Source organism: Ophidiomyces ophidiicola, assembly GCF_022830035.1.
Source record: "Ophidiomyces ophidiicola strain CBS 122913 chromosome Unknown scaffold_9, whole genome shotgun sequence".
NCBI lineage: Eukaryota > Fungi > Ascomycota > Eurotiomycetes > Onygenales > Onygenaceae > Ophidiomyces > Ophidiomyces ophidiicola.
Genome location: NW_026054649.1, coordinates 94,588 through 112,814, shown reverse-complemented (window position 1 = coordinate 112,814; position 18,227 = coordinate 94,588). Strand labels below are relative to the sequence as shown.

The 18,227-nt window shown below is 47.8% G+C and overlaps 6 protein-coding genes across 6 annotated transcripts; 3 read left to right on the top strand and 3 right to left on the bottom strand.

The window, feature by feature from the left end:
- Positions 1-741: 741 nt before the first annotated feature.
- Positions 742-3,068, bottom strand: LOZ57_002945 (uncharacterized protein; the record flags this gene model as incomplete). The annotated part of the gene is made up of 4 exons (XM_049252000.1): positions 742-1,590; positions 1,649-2,352; positions 2,453-2,851; positions 2,921-3,068. The coding sequence occupies 4 exons, from the start codon at positions 3,066-3,068 to the stop codon at positions 742-744; spliced, it is 2,100 nt and encodes a 699-aa protein (XP_049108883.1).
- A 4,958-nt stretch (positions 3,069-8,026) lies between these two features.
- LOZ57_002944 (uncharacterized protein) lies at positions 8,027-8,514 on the bottom strand (the record flags this gene model as incomplete). The annotated part of the gene is made up of 4 exons (XM_049251999.1): positions 8,027-8,085; positions 8,150-8,245; positions 8,309-8,427; positions 8,489-8,514. The coding sequence occupies 4 exons, from the start codon at positions 8,512-8,514 to the stop codon at positions 8,027-8,029; spliced, it is 300 nt and encodes a 99-aa protein (XP_049108882.1).
- A 2,024-nt stretch (positions 8,515-10,538) lies between these two features.
- On the top strand, positions 10,539-12,788 carry LOZ57_002943 (uncharacterized protein; the record flags this gene model as incomplete). Its single annotated transcript, XM_049251998.1, has 1 exon — positions 10,539-12,788. The coding sequence occupies one exon, from the start codon at positions 10,539-10,541 to the stop codon at positions 12,786-12,788; it is 2,250 nt and encodes a 749-aa protein (XP_049108881.1).
- Positions 12,789-14,120: 1,332 nt separating this feature from the next.
- On the top strand, positions 14,121-15,181 carry LOZ57_002942 (uncharacterized protein; the record flags this gene model as incomplete). Its single annotated transcript, XM_049251997.1, has 2 exons — positions 14,121-14,238; positions 14,310-15,181. The coding sequence occupies 2 exons, from the start codon at positions 14,121-14,123 to the stop codon at positions 15,179-15,181; spliced, it is 990 nt and encodes a 329-aa protein (XP_049108880.1).
- A 265-nt stretch (positions 15,182-15,446) lies between these two features.
- Positions 15,447-16,250, bottom strand: LOZ57_002941 (uncharacterized protein; the record flags this gene model as incomplete). The annotated part of the gene is made up of 1 exon (XM_049251996.1): positions 15,447-16,250. The coding sequence occupies one exon, from the start codon at positions 16,248-16,250 to the stop codon at positions 15,447-15,449; it is 804 nt and encodes a 267-aa protein (XP_049108879.1).
- A 1,261-nt stretch (positions 16,251-17,511) lies between these two features.
- Positions 17,512-17,995, top strand: TRX1 (thioredoxin trx1; the record flags this gene model as incomplete). The annotated part of the gene is made up of 2 exons (XM_049251995.1): positions 17,512-17,534; positions 17,680-17,995. 2 exons carry the CDS (start codon positions 17,512-17,514, stop codon positions 17,993-17,995), a joined length of 339 nt encoding a protein of 112 aa, XP_049108878.1.
- Between the last annotated feature and the right edge of the window lie 232 nt (positions 17,996-18,227).

Sequence of the window (18,227 nt, the reverse complement as noted above, 5' to 3'; positions counted from 1 at the left end):
GGGCATAGGGGTCTCCGCCGGGATGCATGCCCTAGCCCTAGGCCTAAAAGTCATTTGCGTTTTGGAGCGCTAATGTTAATTTGACATATGCATCAAGAATATGTAGTTAATTATGTATGCCCTCGTCTCCTCCCCGATAAAAATGAAAATAGAACAAAAAGGATAATTTTAATCTCCTTCTCATCTTGTCTATCATCCTTAAGCACTTTGTAACAGTATCCAACTATCCCCCATGTCTCCGAAGCAACAGCAGCAGTTATGATCACAGTGGAAAGGAAAGGCTAGCCTGGCAGCTCTGGGGTACCAACCTAATAGCCTATCTGAATTGTCTGGCCTTCAAGACTTCAACAATCTGGCACATCAACAGAAATAGCGCTAAGTTCACAAGATGTCAACGAGCACTCTCAGGAAAGGACTTCTTGGCGAGTCCCTCCCTCACTTGAACTATCAGCCGGTGAACGACAGACGAGTATGGAGTAGTGCTTTATGTCTCAGGACCCTGAGAATGGCCTCTGAAATTGCTGGTGACAAATTCCTTACAGAGAATTCCCACATCTATCAAGAAAATCTGTATATTTTCTGAATATAATCTCTATGTTAAATAGGGCATCTGACCTAGAAAGAAATAAGAAAGAAATAAAACGCTCAAGAGATGAACATGGTGCCGAGAACACCATCCAGAAAGCAAATATCTTACATGAGGAGCAGCAAATTCTTCACATCCGCCTAGCGAGAATGTATTCACCCACTGGATGGGCGACTGCCTTCGATGCAGATATCCTTATTGCCCCACCAGGAGTCTGCTATGGTAGTCCACCACTTGTTCTTATCAAAAAGTGCGTCCTTTGTCCGCCATATTTTGCAGTCAGCCGGCTCGTTCACGAACTGACGCGGCGTGCGGCTTTGGTCTTCAGCGTATACTTTGTTACGATAGTTAATAATGGAATCGTCTCCAAAATTAGGGAGTCGGTTCAGCACAGCGTTTCCCTTAGTGGCCATCATGGCTAGTCGGGAATTCTCATGCTGTTTCTTCTCTTCTGGGGTCAAGAAGTTGTCATACACCTGCTTAGCTTTGAAAAAGAGGTTACCGAAGCTGATGACCTGCTCGCCTTTGACACCACCAACGGCTTGCATGGGGCCACGTTTGGGTCGCCCTCCCACAGCAATGCTTTTGATCCCATGGCGTCGCATCAAGTCAGCCAGAATTGCACAGGTAGAGGCACAGATACCATCCGTCACCAACACGATATTCTCCTTTTGGAATAGAGGGGCAACGGGGGCGCGGCTACCGTGCCCAGTAATAACAAGGCCACCGACACTACCAGACGCCTTGAGATTATTAAAATCCCAATTAAAGAGGTTGGTAAAACCATCCCGTGGACCAAAAAACTCCTTCCACGACTTGAACTTCTGACCGTTATTATCGACGTAAGAATTTATGTCGAACAATTTATCTTTTTCAAATCTTGCGGCCATGGCTTTTGGTAGCGTGTCATCGGCAAGGAGACGATTGATAGTTCCACCGAGGAGATCAAACTGCTCAGTTGCAGCAATTTCTATTGGGCTTTGTAGTTTGCCATTTGGAGCAATCTGTTTATGGACTTATTAGATTATATCTTCTAGGAGCTGTGGGGAGAGAATAACTTGCCTGAATGAATGTGTCAAATCCAAGGAAGCCAATACCGCCTCCATTGCCGCTTACATCAACAATGAGTTTTTCCTTTCCAGCCTTTCGACATTCTGTCAAAAACTTGGTGATTGAGTGGCTGTAATTTTCTATAAGATACCTGTTTTTTTTTGCGTCGAAAGACGTGAGGCGAAGCACAGCAACATTTGAATTCTCGAGAAAGTAGCCGAACATCTCATCGCTAGAAGACTTGACAACTGGTTTTAAATCCGACCCACCAGTGTTACGCGTAGCAAAGGTGTTATACGGTGTATCTATCGGCAGCTCCTGCTCATGCAACGATGGGGCGGTTTCGTTGAATTCTGATATCGCTCTTGAAGTCAATGGAGCCGATTCACCACCGCAGAACTTGTTGTAGAACGAGGGGCCGTCTGTTACTGCAGTCCAGTCGGCAGATGAGGTGGCGGAATTTTCGAATTCTTTGGTCGTTCCATTTTCGAACCCAATCGTGATCTTATTACCGGGGTTAAGAACTCCGCTCTTCAGAAACGTACCGCTATAGCCAGACACGCCACGCGGGATATTGTAATAAAGTCCATTGTGGCGGGCGTCTGGATCGTGTGAGGTATAATCTTCTTTGGATAATTTGTTCAGCCATTTTGCTGCGGTTTCACCATCGATTGTTTGGATGGCGGATATTTCGTTGATTTTCTTCCGCACGTCGTCTTCATAACCATGTTAGCAGGGCAGAACTGTGAATCTTTTTTCGTATTCCAAACAAAAAAATAAAATAAAATAAAAAAGAAAGGAAACGCGGGGGCATACATAATAAGTAAACCTTTGGTAAATCTCTGCCATTATCTGATAAGGATACAAGGGGGCCCACTTGATCTCGTTCGAACTTGAAGATTGACAATAGATCCATAGGAGCAGTAAAGTGACCATCGTATGCGGATCGGATTAATTTTTCTACCTCCATCTGGAACTGATACTCTCCTGTATATTTGTTACGGGAAGCTTTGTTTCGAATTTTTTTTAAGCGCCCGTCGAGGTCAGTAGACGGGCTCATGTACCCCTGAGGGGGGTTTTTTAGCCACTTCTTAGTGGACTGCCAATCGAAATAATAATCCAACGCATCTAGATATTCCACAGCTCTTTTAGAATTGAATGGAACACTGTTCAGACATAGAGTGGCAAGCTCCGCTGTGACAGTGAATTGCTTAACTGTTCAGACCATAAGTAAATACATTTTCTTCTAAATTAATAGGTTTAAAGTTCAGAGAAATGGCTTACCAGATGAACTTTCTAACCTCTTCTTTTGCGCGGCGGCGACGAGAGCACAGGGCTCCTGAGGAGTAGTAGGTGAACTAAAAGATAGAGGTACCTGGAATAATAACAGCCCAACAACGGCCTGAGCCAGTCGGCTTGTACTTGGCGCCATGATCACTGAGGTTTTCCACTATACTGCCTTGGGCAAGACGGACACGGAGACGTGTGATTGATAAACGAAATAGATATAAAGAGAAGGGATCAAGCTCTTTATACAGATATAACTATGATTTTTCTGTTCGTCCCTAAGGCCGCTGGACCCGCAAAATACCTTGCCACAATGGACTCCATAATCCTGAAAAAAGCCCCATAGTAAGTGAGAGGCGTCTATAGGCATATTTTACTCCGTACCGGTGACTCGTTCAACAACGGATGCCGCCGTGCATATCCTGGAAATGTGTAGCAGTGGATATCAATAGTATAAGGTAATTTTTGATGCTGTACTCCGTACGGTTCCGAATTTAAGATGGGTTTGAAAAATTAAAAATTTCTCCGGAAAGGCTCAGGTTCAGGTACCTTGGGCCGTAGCCAAGCTCCAACGCTTTCCGGTCGTCCGCTTACAGCCTGGACCTGGGTATTGCATCGCTGGGAGAGGAGCGTAACGGGCTATACCATGTTGTGGCACAAAGTCGAAAAGAGACCGGTGAAGATTACCCACCACATTCAAGAAAGGGGGCCTTCATAGGAAGCCTTCGCAATTTGGGTGGTGTTAGTGGAGGCGATGTTCCCAGAAATTGCCCAGGACGTGGCGCCATGCCCAGTTACCTTGAGTAATTCCTATTAGTATTAGTATGGAGTACCGATGTACTGAACTATGATTCCCACGCCACCGGGTCGTGAATCTGTTGTCTGCGGGTCTACGGCGTTGTGGCGCGGGCAGTTTGTCATTCTATCATCACCACAGACTGTGCCAAGGTCCTTGATAATGAGCACGATTCCTCCTCTACGACGGGCTGAAAAGCGTGCTATTAACGAATATCACAACAGTCTGAGACCCACGCCGTGGTGCTTAGGTATGACGCGAAAGATAAATTAGTGTTCCCTGCGGCTCTTATACTTGGAGTATAAAACAGTCTAGCTCCGATGAGAATAGAGGTTTGAAACTTCGCGGACGGCCAAACTGACTTACATAGTTATGTAGTCTCAAAGTCAAAAAGGATTGGCCAAAACCTAAAAATAGCACTCCACCGAAAGGATTCGATCAGATCTGTTTACGGCGGGCATGGCCGCCCTGGCCGAGGTAGATATGTTGAATTGTCTGATCCGGAAGCGCGGTAGGAGCCCAGGCCTCGTTTTTCTCACTGTGCCCCTGCGGCCGCAAATATGCCGGTAGCTTTGATCTACTCCGCTTGGGTATTGATCCCATATAGAGCCATTTCAGCTATGACCACCGCCGTCTCTGCGACTGTATGAGATGTGTTTATTTGTATGTACCATAAATACAGACATATTCCACTTCAAATTCGAACGAGATTCATTCTTGCCTGAAGCTCATTTATCACTCGTTGATGGTTAGCACGCGTTACACCTCTGAAGTGCCTGGCTTGAATCGGCGCTGAAGTAGGGGGAGGAGGTGGAGGGTCACAAAGCTCTTGATAACAATCGGGTGGAGAGGCTATGGCGTCGATGGCCCATCCATACTCTTATATTGTTTTATCGTTGTTGTTGAAAAGTGAATCCCACCCCCCAGCGCTTATCGGCGGACGCTTCCAGGGACCAGTGTTTTCCAGCTCAAGGCCAAGATTAGGCGCATGGTGCCCGGGGCGTTTTCGGTGGGGATATGAACCATGAGCGGATAAATATTATATGAAAGGATGTATTATTGTCATTCCACACGACCATTTTTATGGGAGTAAATGATACACCAGAGCTGCCCGCCTACCTGCAATTTACGGCTTGCTTGGTCTTCTCTTTCCTCTCATCTTCAGCACAGCGACCAGTTATGCGTACACAAGGAGCATGACTTTTATGGGCTAACAGTTTATCCTGCACTCTCCCATAGCCAGAGTATACTGCATATATGGCTCTCCAGTTTTTGAAAACCCACCGACGTAGTTAGACGTTGAGGTTTGAACCTCGTCAATAATACCGGGCTCTTTCAAGATATTTTCATCGTTCTGATTTGTAGTTAACTTTAAGTCGCAACGTTCCTTTTGAACAATCCTGCGCTTTCTTCTCTGAAGGGTCAGTGTAGACCATGCTTTGCTGAGCCATTTTTCGGCTGGGCATAGTTATCTAGCAGGAGCTAGCCGGCCTTACCAGCTGTATGGTCTCCTCGTAGCTCCGTTCCTGGACTCTCTTGGAGGATGAGACATGGCCTTTTTAGACGTACATAATAGGAATAGTCAATCTCACGGTGTGCTCCGTAGGGCTGGGCAGGAGATAAGTCGGGACAGTTTCCCTTGACTACTTAGCTAACTAACTAACTAACTAACCTTTTATGGATTAGCGCGACCAAATGTGACTTCACCTTCCAATAGATGAAATGGAAGCCAGTTTGGCTACGGTATTTATCCTTCTTCAACAGGATGGCCGCAGCGACATTGATATCACTCATCCTTCTCTCTTTATTTTCTCTCCTCTCTCCTGTTTCCGCCTCTCCCTCATCCCCCCAAATCATTGACATCTTCTACCGGCCTCTCCCTGCATCCTCTTCTCAAGCCGCCCAATTAGCCCGAGTCTCCTACGATCCGACCACATATCAACCTTCTGTTTTATCATATACCCCCCCTGTGTCGAAAAATGACGGTTTACTTCGAATTGGCCTGTTCACCGACACCGCCCAGCGAAACTGGGTTGGAAGTTTAACTTCCTTTGCGGCGTTGAATAACAGCTCGTCCTTGAATTTATACCTTGGTCCAGAGAATGAAGTCTACAGTGTCTCAGTCTCTGCGTTATCATCAATTGAAGTAGAGAAGGCTTCGAGTATCAATGTTGAGATAATCCGGTCGACCCCGGCACCAACACCTCACTTGAATCGACCCATTGTGATAAATGAGGACGGAAAGGGGAACGAGCCAGAGCCCGAAAAGACACTCATCCAAAAGTAAGTGCTTCAAAGTCTCGTTTGGGCCGGGCTAATGGAGCTATCTCCGCAGGTATTGGTGGGCTCTTCCAATATTGCTGTTGTTGCTTATTGGTGGTGGGGGTGAGGGCAGATAGGCAAGGAAAAGGAGGTAATTTTTGAAAAGAAACGTCTCAAAAACACCATGGTATTCTTTTTAATTGATCCAAGTACTTCCCAGCTCCTCTAATCTTCAACAATTATTTGTGGAACCCCCAATTTTTTTTAAGAAACATTCTTCTGTTCCTATTCACTAAAAGCTCATAACATGTAGGCTCGGATTTGAAGGACAATCATGGCTTGTTATCAGGAGATCTGCCTGGGGCAATTCATTTCTGGGGGATTCCCCTTACGCCCCCCTATCTTTGGTGGGATGAGTAAATTAATAGAGATTAATTTGCAATTTTTGTTCCTTATTGCTGTCATAATTTCATTCATCAACAGAACAATAGTTGGTGCTCTTTGCTACTTTTAAGATGGAGGTGATCCCATACTTACTTAATCAGGTGCACCTACCTAATGTGTAGTTATTGTTTCAGCAAGACATAACCAAACATGCGTGCAGCAGAATCAATAAAACAGGCATGCAAACAAAGAGAGAGAAGATGAAAAGCTGATGAAAAGCCGAGCCGCAAAAAGGTCCGCATCCACTGCTTCTAGTTCAGGGCTACCAGCAGACTCAATAGAACTGCCAACAGACCCCGTTGAGTGAAGGATGCCGCATTCTTCCCCAGCTCTACCTCTTGGACAGAACGGGGGTCGAACCAGCGCCCTCGTCGAGCGATGAGCTCTTTCATCTTTGACTTGGTTATGCAATCTATGCACAAACAATACTGTTGAAGATCCTTCCCCCAATATTAGCAATGGACCTCACATGTTGGCTCGAGTCTCGGCTTCAAGTCACATCAACCAGGACTCAATATAACTGAAAAAGAATTTTTAGAGCTTGAAGTTAACTTACACTGTTTAGTTCTCTCCTTTACCGGCCTTTATATTTACTGCAGTTCCTGGAAGTTGGCCGACTTATGAGGACTTCACTTACGTACTCAGCTTCAAAAGAACACAAATATTAAAGTATACTGAATCTCAAAACTTGTTTACAGGAAAGAGTGCATGTTTGTTTACGAGAGCGCCTACCATTCGGTACGACCGATATACACACAGGTGGCATACTCAGATTCTGGGCTCTTGGCTACTATTTCACAATGTCGACAATTCACCCTATCCAATCAATGCCCATCTCATTTATGACTGACAATAACTTCATCTGTGTTATAACTGCAGCTGTGATAACCCGCCTGCCCAGTGATTCTCTCAAGGCTGATAGAAACCTCCAAATACACAGGCCACTTATCACAGATATACCCTAAGCTCCTCGATCTTGTTTCTACCTTTGTCATATCTCAAAAAGAGCTCCCGCTTCGTCAGGAACTTCTCAATTCGCCATGATATTATGACTATTAGACATGCAAAAAGGGTCAACAGAACATCTTGTCTGTAAGTATGATTATTCAACAGTATTCATTAATCGATCAAGGCTTCCAATCCGATTATCATAAGGTAAAAAAGACCATGCAAATAGCATTGACAGCTACCCATAATTCTACTATCGCAATATGCGTTTTAGGATGAAACTACTTTTTTTGCGGATTGAGGGCCAAAACCGGCAAGATATGCATATATATATTCACCTTCTCTCTTGGCTCCCGACGTTCTCTGGCAAACAGAGGCTGGCGGGGACTCTCTTGCTCCCCTGGGTCGAGATGCCGTATGCTGCCGTCTGACTTACCATTTTCCTAATGTTTCTTTAAGTATAGACATAAAGCCACTGCTCTCCCTAGCTCGTTTTCTTCTATACTCTGACTCTCTGCCTCGTTCTCTTCTTATTCTGCCATTGGTTCTGTCGTTGCCGGCTCTGTCGGACCCTGCTTCTCTTCTTTCTCGTCTTCTTCGTTCTCTCCTTTCGGTTGCTGAGCTTCTTTCACTCACAGCTTCTGGATCCTTTTCTACGTGGCGGCGTTCTTTTTCTTTACCACCCCGTTTGCTTCGATGTGATCTCCGGCTACTATAAGCACAGTTAGTACCTGCGCGAGTTTTGATTTTCCAAACGAGTATAGATTCCAAAATACCGTCTACCAGGCCATTTGAAACCTGCTTCGCTGTTGTGCCCACTGTTCTGCTTATCTCCTTTTTCTTCTCTTGGGCTGTGATGCGACTTGCGGCTTCTTTGAAATCTGGTCAGTATTATTCCGGGTTTCAGGTGGTGATGGACGCTACCTACGGCTTACTACATCTCTTGGAGTCGTCCTCTGCGCTGCTGCTTTCTGCTCTTTCCTCTGATATGTGATCTTTTTTCTCCCTTTGTTCTTCTCCACCCACGCTTCGATTCGACGTATATATAACAAGGCTAAGGGTCGATCAGTACCCCAAAATTTTGTGCCTATTGATGGGGGCGGCTGTCACCATACCTGCGCTCCTTAGAGTCCACTTCCATTTCATCTCTCTTTGCTTCCCCAACCCCATTATACTCTCTTCCCTCTTCTACTCGTCCATCTTTTTTGCTCCAATGTGACCTTCGGCTAAAGCCTGGTTAGTGCCTTTGAGCTTGGGAGTTTTCTAAGACCATGAAAACTACTATACCGTCTGTGGGGGTTGCCAAAGTCTGCCTCCACTCTTATTCCCGACCAACCAAAAGATACCGTAACGCGTCCAGGCCTACTTCTACGCTTGTGTCGGGAGTGGTGCTCTAAACAGTGTCAGGACTATACGCTAAAATTCAGATATAAAGATGACTTACTCATCTCGCCCGCCTTCCCACTCCGTTTCTAACCTCTGTCCAATGCAAGTTTTATGAATTTGATCTTGATTTGAATGGACAAAATAGACAGTACAAACTGGATAGAATATACTCTTCACATGGGCCAGAAGAGTTTAAATAATTTATTCTTACCCTCTTCATTGAGTGTTTTCTACTAATACAAGTTAAGCGGCTACGAAAACTTCTGGGAATCAATGCTGATGAATCGTTCCATTCTGTGAGTTGAATTCTGTTGCAAAAGGCCATTGCTTTACGCCGCGCGTTCCCCTGGATTGGCTCAGGAGCCACCGACAGATATAAAATATACCATTTAGTGTCCACTAAAAATAAGGCGAATAGCATAGTGTATCACCTAGACCCTCGTATCTAGCAATCCTCCACGGATTAGTGGGTTTGCTTGCTTCGTCGTCTTCGGTTGGATTTTTTTTTTCGTTTTAGATAGCTACATCCTCCAATAGGAGAAAGCCTCTCAATAAAGTAAGCGCTTAAATATTGGAAATTTCTAATCCTACCTAGCCTCTGTCGTGGTTCCGTTTTGTTCACGGCGGGTAGTCAAACCCGCTAAGTGAATAGAAAACTGTTGACATGCTGGGGTCTTGAAACAGGCTGGGCATACACTGTACCGTTACCAGCACAGGTTCTTGTATGTATGTAGACACAGTTGTGAATAGTGCAGCAAGCTGAATGGGTGTCATATGGAGCGCTAAACATACATTAAGCGCCGCAATGATGAAACCCAACCAAGGACCTCTGGCTACTGTTTTCGACCACTCTCGCGTTTTTGCAAGCATGTCAGCCTACCAAAATATCTTTGTCAGGTCATTCTCAAATATCCCCCCCCTCCCCAACCCAAAATCGACACCTAGTGACGAGACAGGCCCTAGTCTTGTGAAATAAGCCCAATCCAGAGAGAAGGACATGCCTTGGAATCTTTGGGGTGGCGTCCGCAACACATGCCCATATTATTTGGGAAAAGGCCCCATTTTAAACCCAAGTGCTGACTGGGCTGAGTACTGACAAGCGTCGCACGGAGTCACTCAATAGTTCTGTCGTACAAGAGACGGTTTTGAAAGTTGATAACGGCCAAGGAACCCACTTAACAAGGCGCTGTTTCTATTAATAAGTTGCCGTTTTAAGGTGCCATTTGTTCGTTGAGTTGTACGTGTGAGGAAGTGCACGTTGTCAAGCCGTCAAATATATAACTTGGGCCATGCCAGAACAGCCTCACTCAAGCATGCGGCCCGCCAACCCAGCAACCAGAGTCGACGCATCGCCAGCGCGACCGGCCTGAGGCGAGGCGGACTGGAAAATAGGATAATCCGACCCCGACCGCTGCCCGATTTGGGGCCCGACGCTACGCCGCATTCAGGCTAGCGGGAGCGCTAGGCCGAGAGCGGCGCTGGCTCCAACGCAAAAAAACGAAGCGGCTGGTCTGCGCGGGCTCTGGAACACAAGCAACCCATCACCACCGCCCGCTGCCACAATCGTCTCTCTCGTCCATGTGCTCTCTCATGTCTATCGGGCTGCTGCTGCACTCTCGCAATCGCACCGTCTACTCTCGTTTCCGTTGCTCCTGACCGCCCCGTCCACCCATGTCCCACGACTGCTAACCACGTCATTTCGCCCTCCCTTGGCTGAGCTGGCGTGGTGAGCTGCCAGTGCAAATTGCTGCACTGGCATCCTCATTCCAGTCTCTCGCCATGGCTCTCTGGCCTTTTGGTCGACGGAAGAACCGTGCCCGGAAGCGAGGCGAGGGCGCGTCTAGCTCGTCGTCCGGCCAGATAGCTGGCTCTCTCTTTCGCCCTGGCAAATCAGAAACCTCAATTCCCAACGGTGACACCTCCGCCTCCGCCAACAAGACTGTCCGTCGAGACAGCAAACGAAGAAAAAATGGCCGTGATGAAAGTGTTCTCGGAAATGAAGATTCTTGTCTCCCTCCTCATCAGATCCTCACCCCGTCACGGCTCCCTCTGATGGAGCTGGATACAAGCTCAGCCGTCCGGTCTCCAGGTTTCAATCGCTCCGCACCTGTTGAATCGCTTCTACCTCGTGCATTTTCGATGTCCAAGTCACAGCTCGGAAGCAACATGTCCCAGAGTAGCTTGCTGCGTGGTATAACAGACGTCCCCACCTTGCGCAACAAACGAAGCTCTGCAGAACCCGGCTTAATACGCCGCAAGTCAAGTAAGCGCAAGAGACAGGATTCGGCCAGAGAACAAGAGATAAGGAACATGTCTTCGAGCAATTGGGATTTACCTTCCTCTAAAACATATGCCAAGCCGGGAGGCGTGAGCTCCACTTATATCCGTCCACGGTCGATGTCCCCAGACTCCTTTGCGTATAAACTTAATGCCTTTGACGCTTTAACCCCTCGTCCGCTTCTGCGCTATACAGAACACTCCCGATATTGGACGGTTTCGGAACCTCCGTCATCCCTATCCAAGGGCAAGGGAAAGGCATTCAGGCTGCAACAGCTCGATGGAAAAAACAAAATCAACGAACTCGCCGATGATATGGATGCAGGGACTCTCAGAGAACTCATGGATAGAGACCGTCGTAGAAGAGAAGCCAGGCGAAGTGCCGAACAAGGTCTTTTGCTTCGCAAGGATCCAGCATCACCCCGACGAACCGCAATTGAACCCACCGAGCCGGCTCAACCCGATTTAAATACCATATACCACTCTTCTATCCATCGAAAGGCCGATAATGTCGATTCATCGAAAACACTAAATCGCTCCTTGTCATGGCTTAAAGACGCTTCCAAGGAGAGCCTTTCCACTGGTGGAAAAATATTGGACCCTATTGTAGCGAAGAGAACACCTCAAGACGCTGAGCTGATTGCAGATGATGAGAAGTCTTTTGTCAATATCTCCGTTTCCGACGCGGCTAATTGTATGCCCGACACCCTTTGTCAACATGCTGGGCAGGATATGTCACCACGCCAAAGAAGTATATCCTCAAATGCTGGGCGAATTGGCCGTTCTTTATCATCCCTTTTTCGTCGCGGTTCCCGCTTTACGCGTGGTCCTCGAAGCCCACCAAGCGAAGGCCCTAGTTTTTCAGTCCCATCACGAGAATCTTTTTCTAAGATTTCTCACACTGAGGCAATAGGGCGGCCACCAAGCCTCCCGAAAAAGAGTAGTCTCCGTTTTGACGGCCAGTCAACGCGGTCAAAGTTCACTGAACACTTTGACGATCTTGTATCCCCGGATAATATCCGTTCCACCAGCGCGATTGATATATATCCCACGTCAAACCGAATGAGTGTCTGCACAGGCCGGGGGACTATGACAACAGCAGCCACCACAGAGGCCCAAGAATGCTTCCGTGCCTCAGGAGCTAATAGTCCAGATACCCGCCCAAATAGCATGTTTTTAGCCCAATCTCTAGCTTCGATAGATTCGGAAGGCAGCTGGCTGTCAGGTAAACCATCTCGCCGCCTCTCCCAAATACGACCTACCCAATACCGTGTCAACACTGAATCCAAAGAAAAATTGGACGATCCGGTAGACTCGCCTGAAGTCTGGACTCCCAGTGAGGAACCTTTCAAGCGACTTGGTGTCCCTGCAGAAGAGGAGGAAGATGTTGAGATAATTGAAAAAGACGCCGTCATACCTGAGTGTGGCGAAGCAACCACCTGGCATGGAAGCCTTGAAAAGCGAGTCCGCCTCGTCAGTCCTGGGACGAGAGCTAAATCCAAGGAGGGGCTGTTCACGGAATTCCTAGAGACTGCTTCTGATCTCCAGGAGCCCGAAAGTGAAACCCCCTTTGAAATGGAAGGCGACGCGGAAGTCCAACGGGCTACCAGCGTAGATTTTGGAAAATGTCACGCACGTCGCATTAGTGCCGGAAGCGCCAAACTATTGGATATACCTTCTCGATCTGTGAGTGACCGAAGAATCAGCACAGGAACTATGAGCAGCGGCGTCCTTCCCTCAGCCCCAGCCTAGAAACGCTGAACAACAATGCCCGCCACAATTGATGCTTTACCATATCTGACGTCCACTCATTCCATCTATTTCCTTTCCTTCGTTTCAATTTGTGCTATATGTTCTGCCGAACTCGCCTTGTCGAACTCACGGCTCACGCTCCTTACCCTAATTTTTTCCTTTGTCTAAATGTCGGAACAAGTAATGGCTTCAAGTAATATGACCATTAATGTCAGTGGCATTCGCCGCAATGTTAGATGGGCATCTTACCTGTCATATTCAGCTGGAGGGGGTGTACTTCCCATGTTCTGGATTCCTCATGTGTTTCTCAGTTTGCAGCTGTCGACATGCCGCATCCTGTACTTTCTGTTTATTTGGTTTGAATTTGGTTGTTTCGGGTCATGCTAGGGAGGACGGATCAATGCGTGCATTTTCTGTTTTCCTCAAGAAACCCCCCAAAATCACGGCGTTCTGTGGAGGCCACGGATACATACCCCAGCGAGTTTATATCTTCTGATTCTGATTCTATTCTTGCATGTTTTCTTTTAAAAGGCAAAAGGCGTTTCAGATTTCCTTTTTTGGCGTTTCCACAGCGAAGACCTCTGGTTAACCAGCACCCAGAGCCTGGCAGAACAATGGCGACAGGCTGTGAGATGAAGAGAGGAAAAAGTTATCTGCGTGCAATTTATGGACTGTGGGCTCGGCCATATTGCTGATTCATCCAAGCAACTACCTGCCGCCAGCCCATCAGGCCTATGCACAGCATTCAGCGCCTTCTTACCGACTGTCTCTGCTTCCTTGCAGGTACTATGCGCCTTGTCTATCTGCCCTATTGTTCTTCCATATTGCTCTGCGGATACCCACTTGGCCTGCCTTGTGTGTTGGTCCCTTTTTTCAATACCCTTTGTAATCATGCTTGTTTGCTTGCTGGCTTTCTACTCAGACTTATCTAGCATCAGACCATGAAATTTTTGCCTCCTTCGCGGAAACGTGGGAGAACATGACGTTTTGCCCCTTTCTTCCACTGTTTTCGGTGCATTTTAGTCCTTTCAGGATTTCAGGAAAAGCAGATCCAAGTGGCGAATTTTCCTCTACCAGTAGAAGATTCCGGTTTTCTTAAAGTAAGTTGGATAACAGTCAGAACTCTGTGCAATACCGGCTCAAGGCTGCCTCCCTCCCTATATTGGGTTCAGAATGGCTGGGACTTTCTATGGCGTTGTCAAATACCACGACCCCCGATATGTCAGCCAACTTCACCATTACATTACGTTAACGGGAAGATGAAACCCTTCTCACAAAAACAAACCAAAAAAAAGTCTCTATCTCAAATTTTCCTCTTTGACATTCTTCAAAATGCCCAAATATAGTTTTTGCTGCGTTTGCCAGGCCCCGATCGGCACGCATTTCCGATCGTCGGGTCCCACACCGGTGATCTACGACCAAATAAAGTGGTGGAGCTTCTGCCGAATCAGTACGTGTTTCTCCTGCCAGTTTTCCATTTGTTTATACGCAGCATGTTTCGCGACTGACGCGAGTGGCCAGTCCCCCGTCTGAATGATCCTGCCTCAAGCTTTGAAGTCTCCCAGATCTATTATACTGTGGATGGGCTGTCCCCGGAGCCTCTACCAAGTGATGCACAAGAAAGCTGTCAGGCAGGAAACGCTATACTGGGTGATGGGCAAGATCGCAATATGGCTCACCTATTGGGCTGTACATGCACCCCTACTAGTAAATGTCACCTTCGACAGCATGGTTATAAAATCCATGCCTACTGCTGGAGTGTTTTGGAAAGGGTTGCAGGGCCTCTCGCCTCCGAAAATCTTGACGTCGGCCTGAAAAGCATCGACCAGGTGTGGCAAGCATCATCAATCTGCCTGGCAGACTGGCATCTGGGCCACTCAGAAACGGTGTGCGTGCCCGACCTAACAACGCATTGTTCTTGGATGAATTATGCAGCAGCCTGCTTCGCAAAGGCAGATGATCCATTAACAATGCGATCACCAATACAAATTCCTGGCCTTGAGGCTGCAATTGAATGGTGCAAAATATCCAATAACTTGACAGTGAGTGGAGACGAACCGAGAAAGAACGTCAGATCACCCATAAACAAACTACCACTGGAGCTTCACCTGGAGATTCTTGATGCCCTGACAGATAATATGGACATCGTGAATGCGATCCGCGCGTTTGGATGGCAGATACCTGACGGTTACCTAAAGCAACGCACCCCCTGCAAAGCCATCTACGAACTAGATCCGTATGGGGTGTGCGATATCGACTGGCTGAAACTGATGGAGCAATTTGGTTGTCACCACAAATTATTCTACAATATGAAGAGTAGACTTCACATTTTTGGCATTGCAGCTGACATCCACACTGAAATGGCAAGGAATTTGTCTGGGAATAAGAGCTAATTTGACAATGGATTTGATTATATGTTTCGCGAGCCTTTGAAAGCACATATTCAACGTTGCTAGAATGATTTCTGGCCGACTGTGAATTGACACAGATACCTATCAGATGGTTCCATTAATGTATGTACACAGTATGCTTCGGTAGGGAGCATGTTAATGCCCAAGGCGACGTTATATGCAAGGCTTTGAAGGATAATTTGCTCTCTACAGCGTGGAACGGTTAAGTCGAGCTACCACGGCCCCTACCCCCATGGTCAAATACAAGTTAGCTGCCGATAGTGTATACACGATCGGGATTAAATGTCCCCTTTGGAATGATGGAATAGCCCTTCTGGTTTGCTATGACCTCCAGGCCACGCTCATCTGTAAAGGAGACGTTAAAATGCGTATGTCCAAACGCCCAGACTCGAACTGCAGGGCTCTTCCAACATAGTTCCTCCCGCAGGTCCGTAGCAAATCCTGACATGGCCTGACTTCCCCTATGTCTGGCGTCCACGGCCCTATCCTCCGTGCAGGGGCTATGATGCGAGAAAATCATAATCTGTCGCTGCGGCTCCTTATCCGATATCTCAGAGACCTGTGAATTCAACCAGTTCAGATCAGACTGGTGGGCAGCATTGTGGTCCGGTACACCCCAATCGGATATTGTTTTGAAATCAGCGAGGCGGTTGGTTACAGCCTCTTCCTTCTCGGCTGGAATATGAGAGAAGAGTGTGCAACCCAATATGGTCAGGGTATCCGAGATATCATAACGCGTTTGATCGAGAAAGATAAACCGGCCAATGGAGGACTGCAGCCGTGCAGCCTCCATTCTCTCTGCAAAGGCCCGCACTCTGGCTTTGGCAGAGGTAAAAGACATCCCTCTTGGCTCATGGTTTCCCAGGAGGAAGAAAACGGCTGAGTAACGCCGGGTTTGCGTTTCCAGATACTCAAAGAAGCCGTCGTCTACAAGGTGCCCGGTATCTCCAAGCAGAGCTAGATAAGGGGCTGTTTGGGTGAAGTTGAAGTCGTAGGCTGGATGAGCTTCCAGATGAAGATCAGACATGATCTGGAAATGCACGGGAGCCATGACAGCGTTACTCTCCCTGGATTTTACGAGGAGAATTTCGATGGTTTGGTATCGCAATATTTCCTTCAAGAGAAAGTCTTCAAAGCATTTTCAATAAGTCTGTGGGTATAGTTATCCTTGATAGCCTCCACTTCCTATCAATCTACCCAAGATGTATATATATATATAAATTCCCAGCTGCAGATTTTCATGATCGAAAGCTGTCCAAAACGTAGTTGGCGGTTATTTAGGGAAAGTCAATTAGTTACAACCCCTGTCGTTATTAAAAAATGAAACAATTCCTGTACCCGAGACGTTTCATAGATCAATATAAAAGAACAAAGGTCAGTGTCAGTCTATCTTTACTTAGATAGATTTTCTGAAATCTGGATGCCTCTGTGGCCCGTCAAACAAGTCAACTTGTTAAAAATTCCTGGTAAACCCCTTTGTAAAAGGCTTGATGCTGATGTACGGAGTACTCCGTATATGCGCCTGGATATGTGCTGAAATAATGCAATTGTCCCTAGAAATGGGGCTGCAACAGTTGCGCCTTTCGATTCAGCACCACCATCAGAGAATAGAGAGATATAAAAGTCCACACCTTGGTTCTTAACGTTGGATTGACACGGCATGCGTGTGTGGCATGACCCATGCGCCTCGGACATCAGCCGATGCCGCAGGCTCGACGGGGCCGGCAAGCTCGCCGCAAAGGCAGCTAAGCAATACTAGCTGCGGCTCTTGGCTGTGAAGAGCCGTTTCGCACTCCACCGCCCAGGCGTCGGCTGTCCCGCAAGCCGGCGACGACGATCGAGCGCGATGAAACGCTGGCGGTGAGCGTCGCGCCCGAAGCGGTTTAGCGCCGGCCGGCTGATCGATCAAGCTGAGAACTTCGCTTTTTTGCTTCAGCATCGACATATCGCCGTCGACCAGCACGCCCGCCACGCTGACCCGTAGAACCACCTCGCACCACATAATCAGTGACCTCACTGGCCAGCTCACCTACCCTGGTTGAGCTGCGGCTGTCTGCTCCCCCGCCGTCCTTCACGCCGTTCCCGTGCTGCCTCCCCCCAACACCCCCCGACGGTGATTAATAATGCCGCCGGCTAGAGCCCTGCGCGCAATAACGTCATCCCGGCCGCCGCTCCTTAAATACGGCTCTCCCCGCCTGCAGCCCCTCCTCCGCTTCACCACTACACGCCCGCCTGTCCAGCTTGCCGTACGCTCTCAGACACGCGCCTTCACTCAGACCTTCTGTCCCCAGTTCCAAAACACTCCTGCAACCATGGTTGTCAACGCCCTAAAGACGTGAGTTGTGCCTGTTGTTGTTGATGTTGCTGCTGCTGCTGCCCCGCCCTGGTCCCTGACCAGAACCGTGAAGATAAACAAACCAGCACTCGGACCACTATACCCCCACTCCAGTCTATCACAGCTAACCCATATTCTCTGCCAGCCGCGCCGAATACGACGACGCCATCAAGCCCGCCACCACCGCCTCCGGCTCCAGCAAACTCGTCGTCATCGACTGCTTCGCGACCTGGTGCGGGCCCTGCAATGCCATCGCGCCCAAGGTCGCCCAGTTCAGCGAACAATACTCCGACGTGGCCTTCTACAAAGTCGACGTGGACGACGTGCCCGATGTCGCCCAGGAGCTTGGTGTCCGCGCCATGCCCACCTTCGTTTTCTTCAAGAACGGTGAGAAGGTCGATGAGGTGCTCGGTGCCGTCCCTCCTGCCATCGAGGCTGCTATCAAGAAGCACCAGGGTTAGAGTACGGTCATCTTTTGTTTTGCAATAGCTTCTGCCCCCAAAAAAAGAGAAAAAGCGGCGGAGAGACGAAGTTTATGACGTGACGTCATCCGTGCATTGATAATCGAGCCTTTTGTATTCCAAATGTATCAAACCGGGCCTGGCACGATGGATGAATTCCTGCTTCTTAGACTGGCGAAGGGATAGATGTTTCGTCCAGTACATAAACACCACCTACTACTATTATACCAGC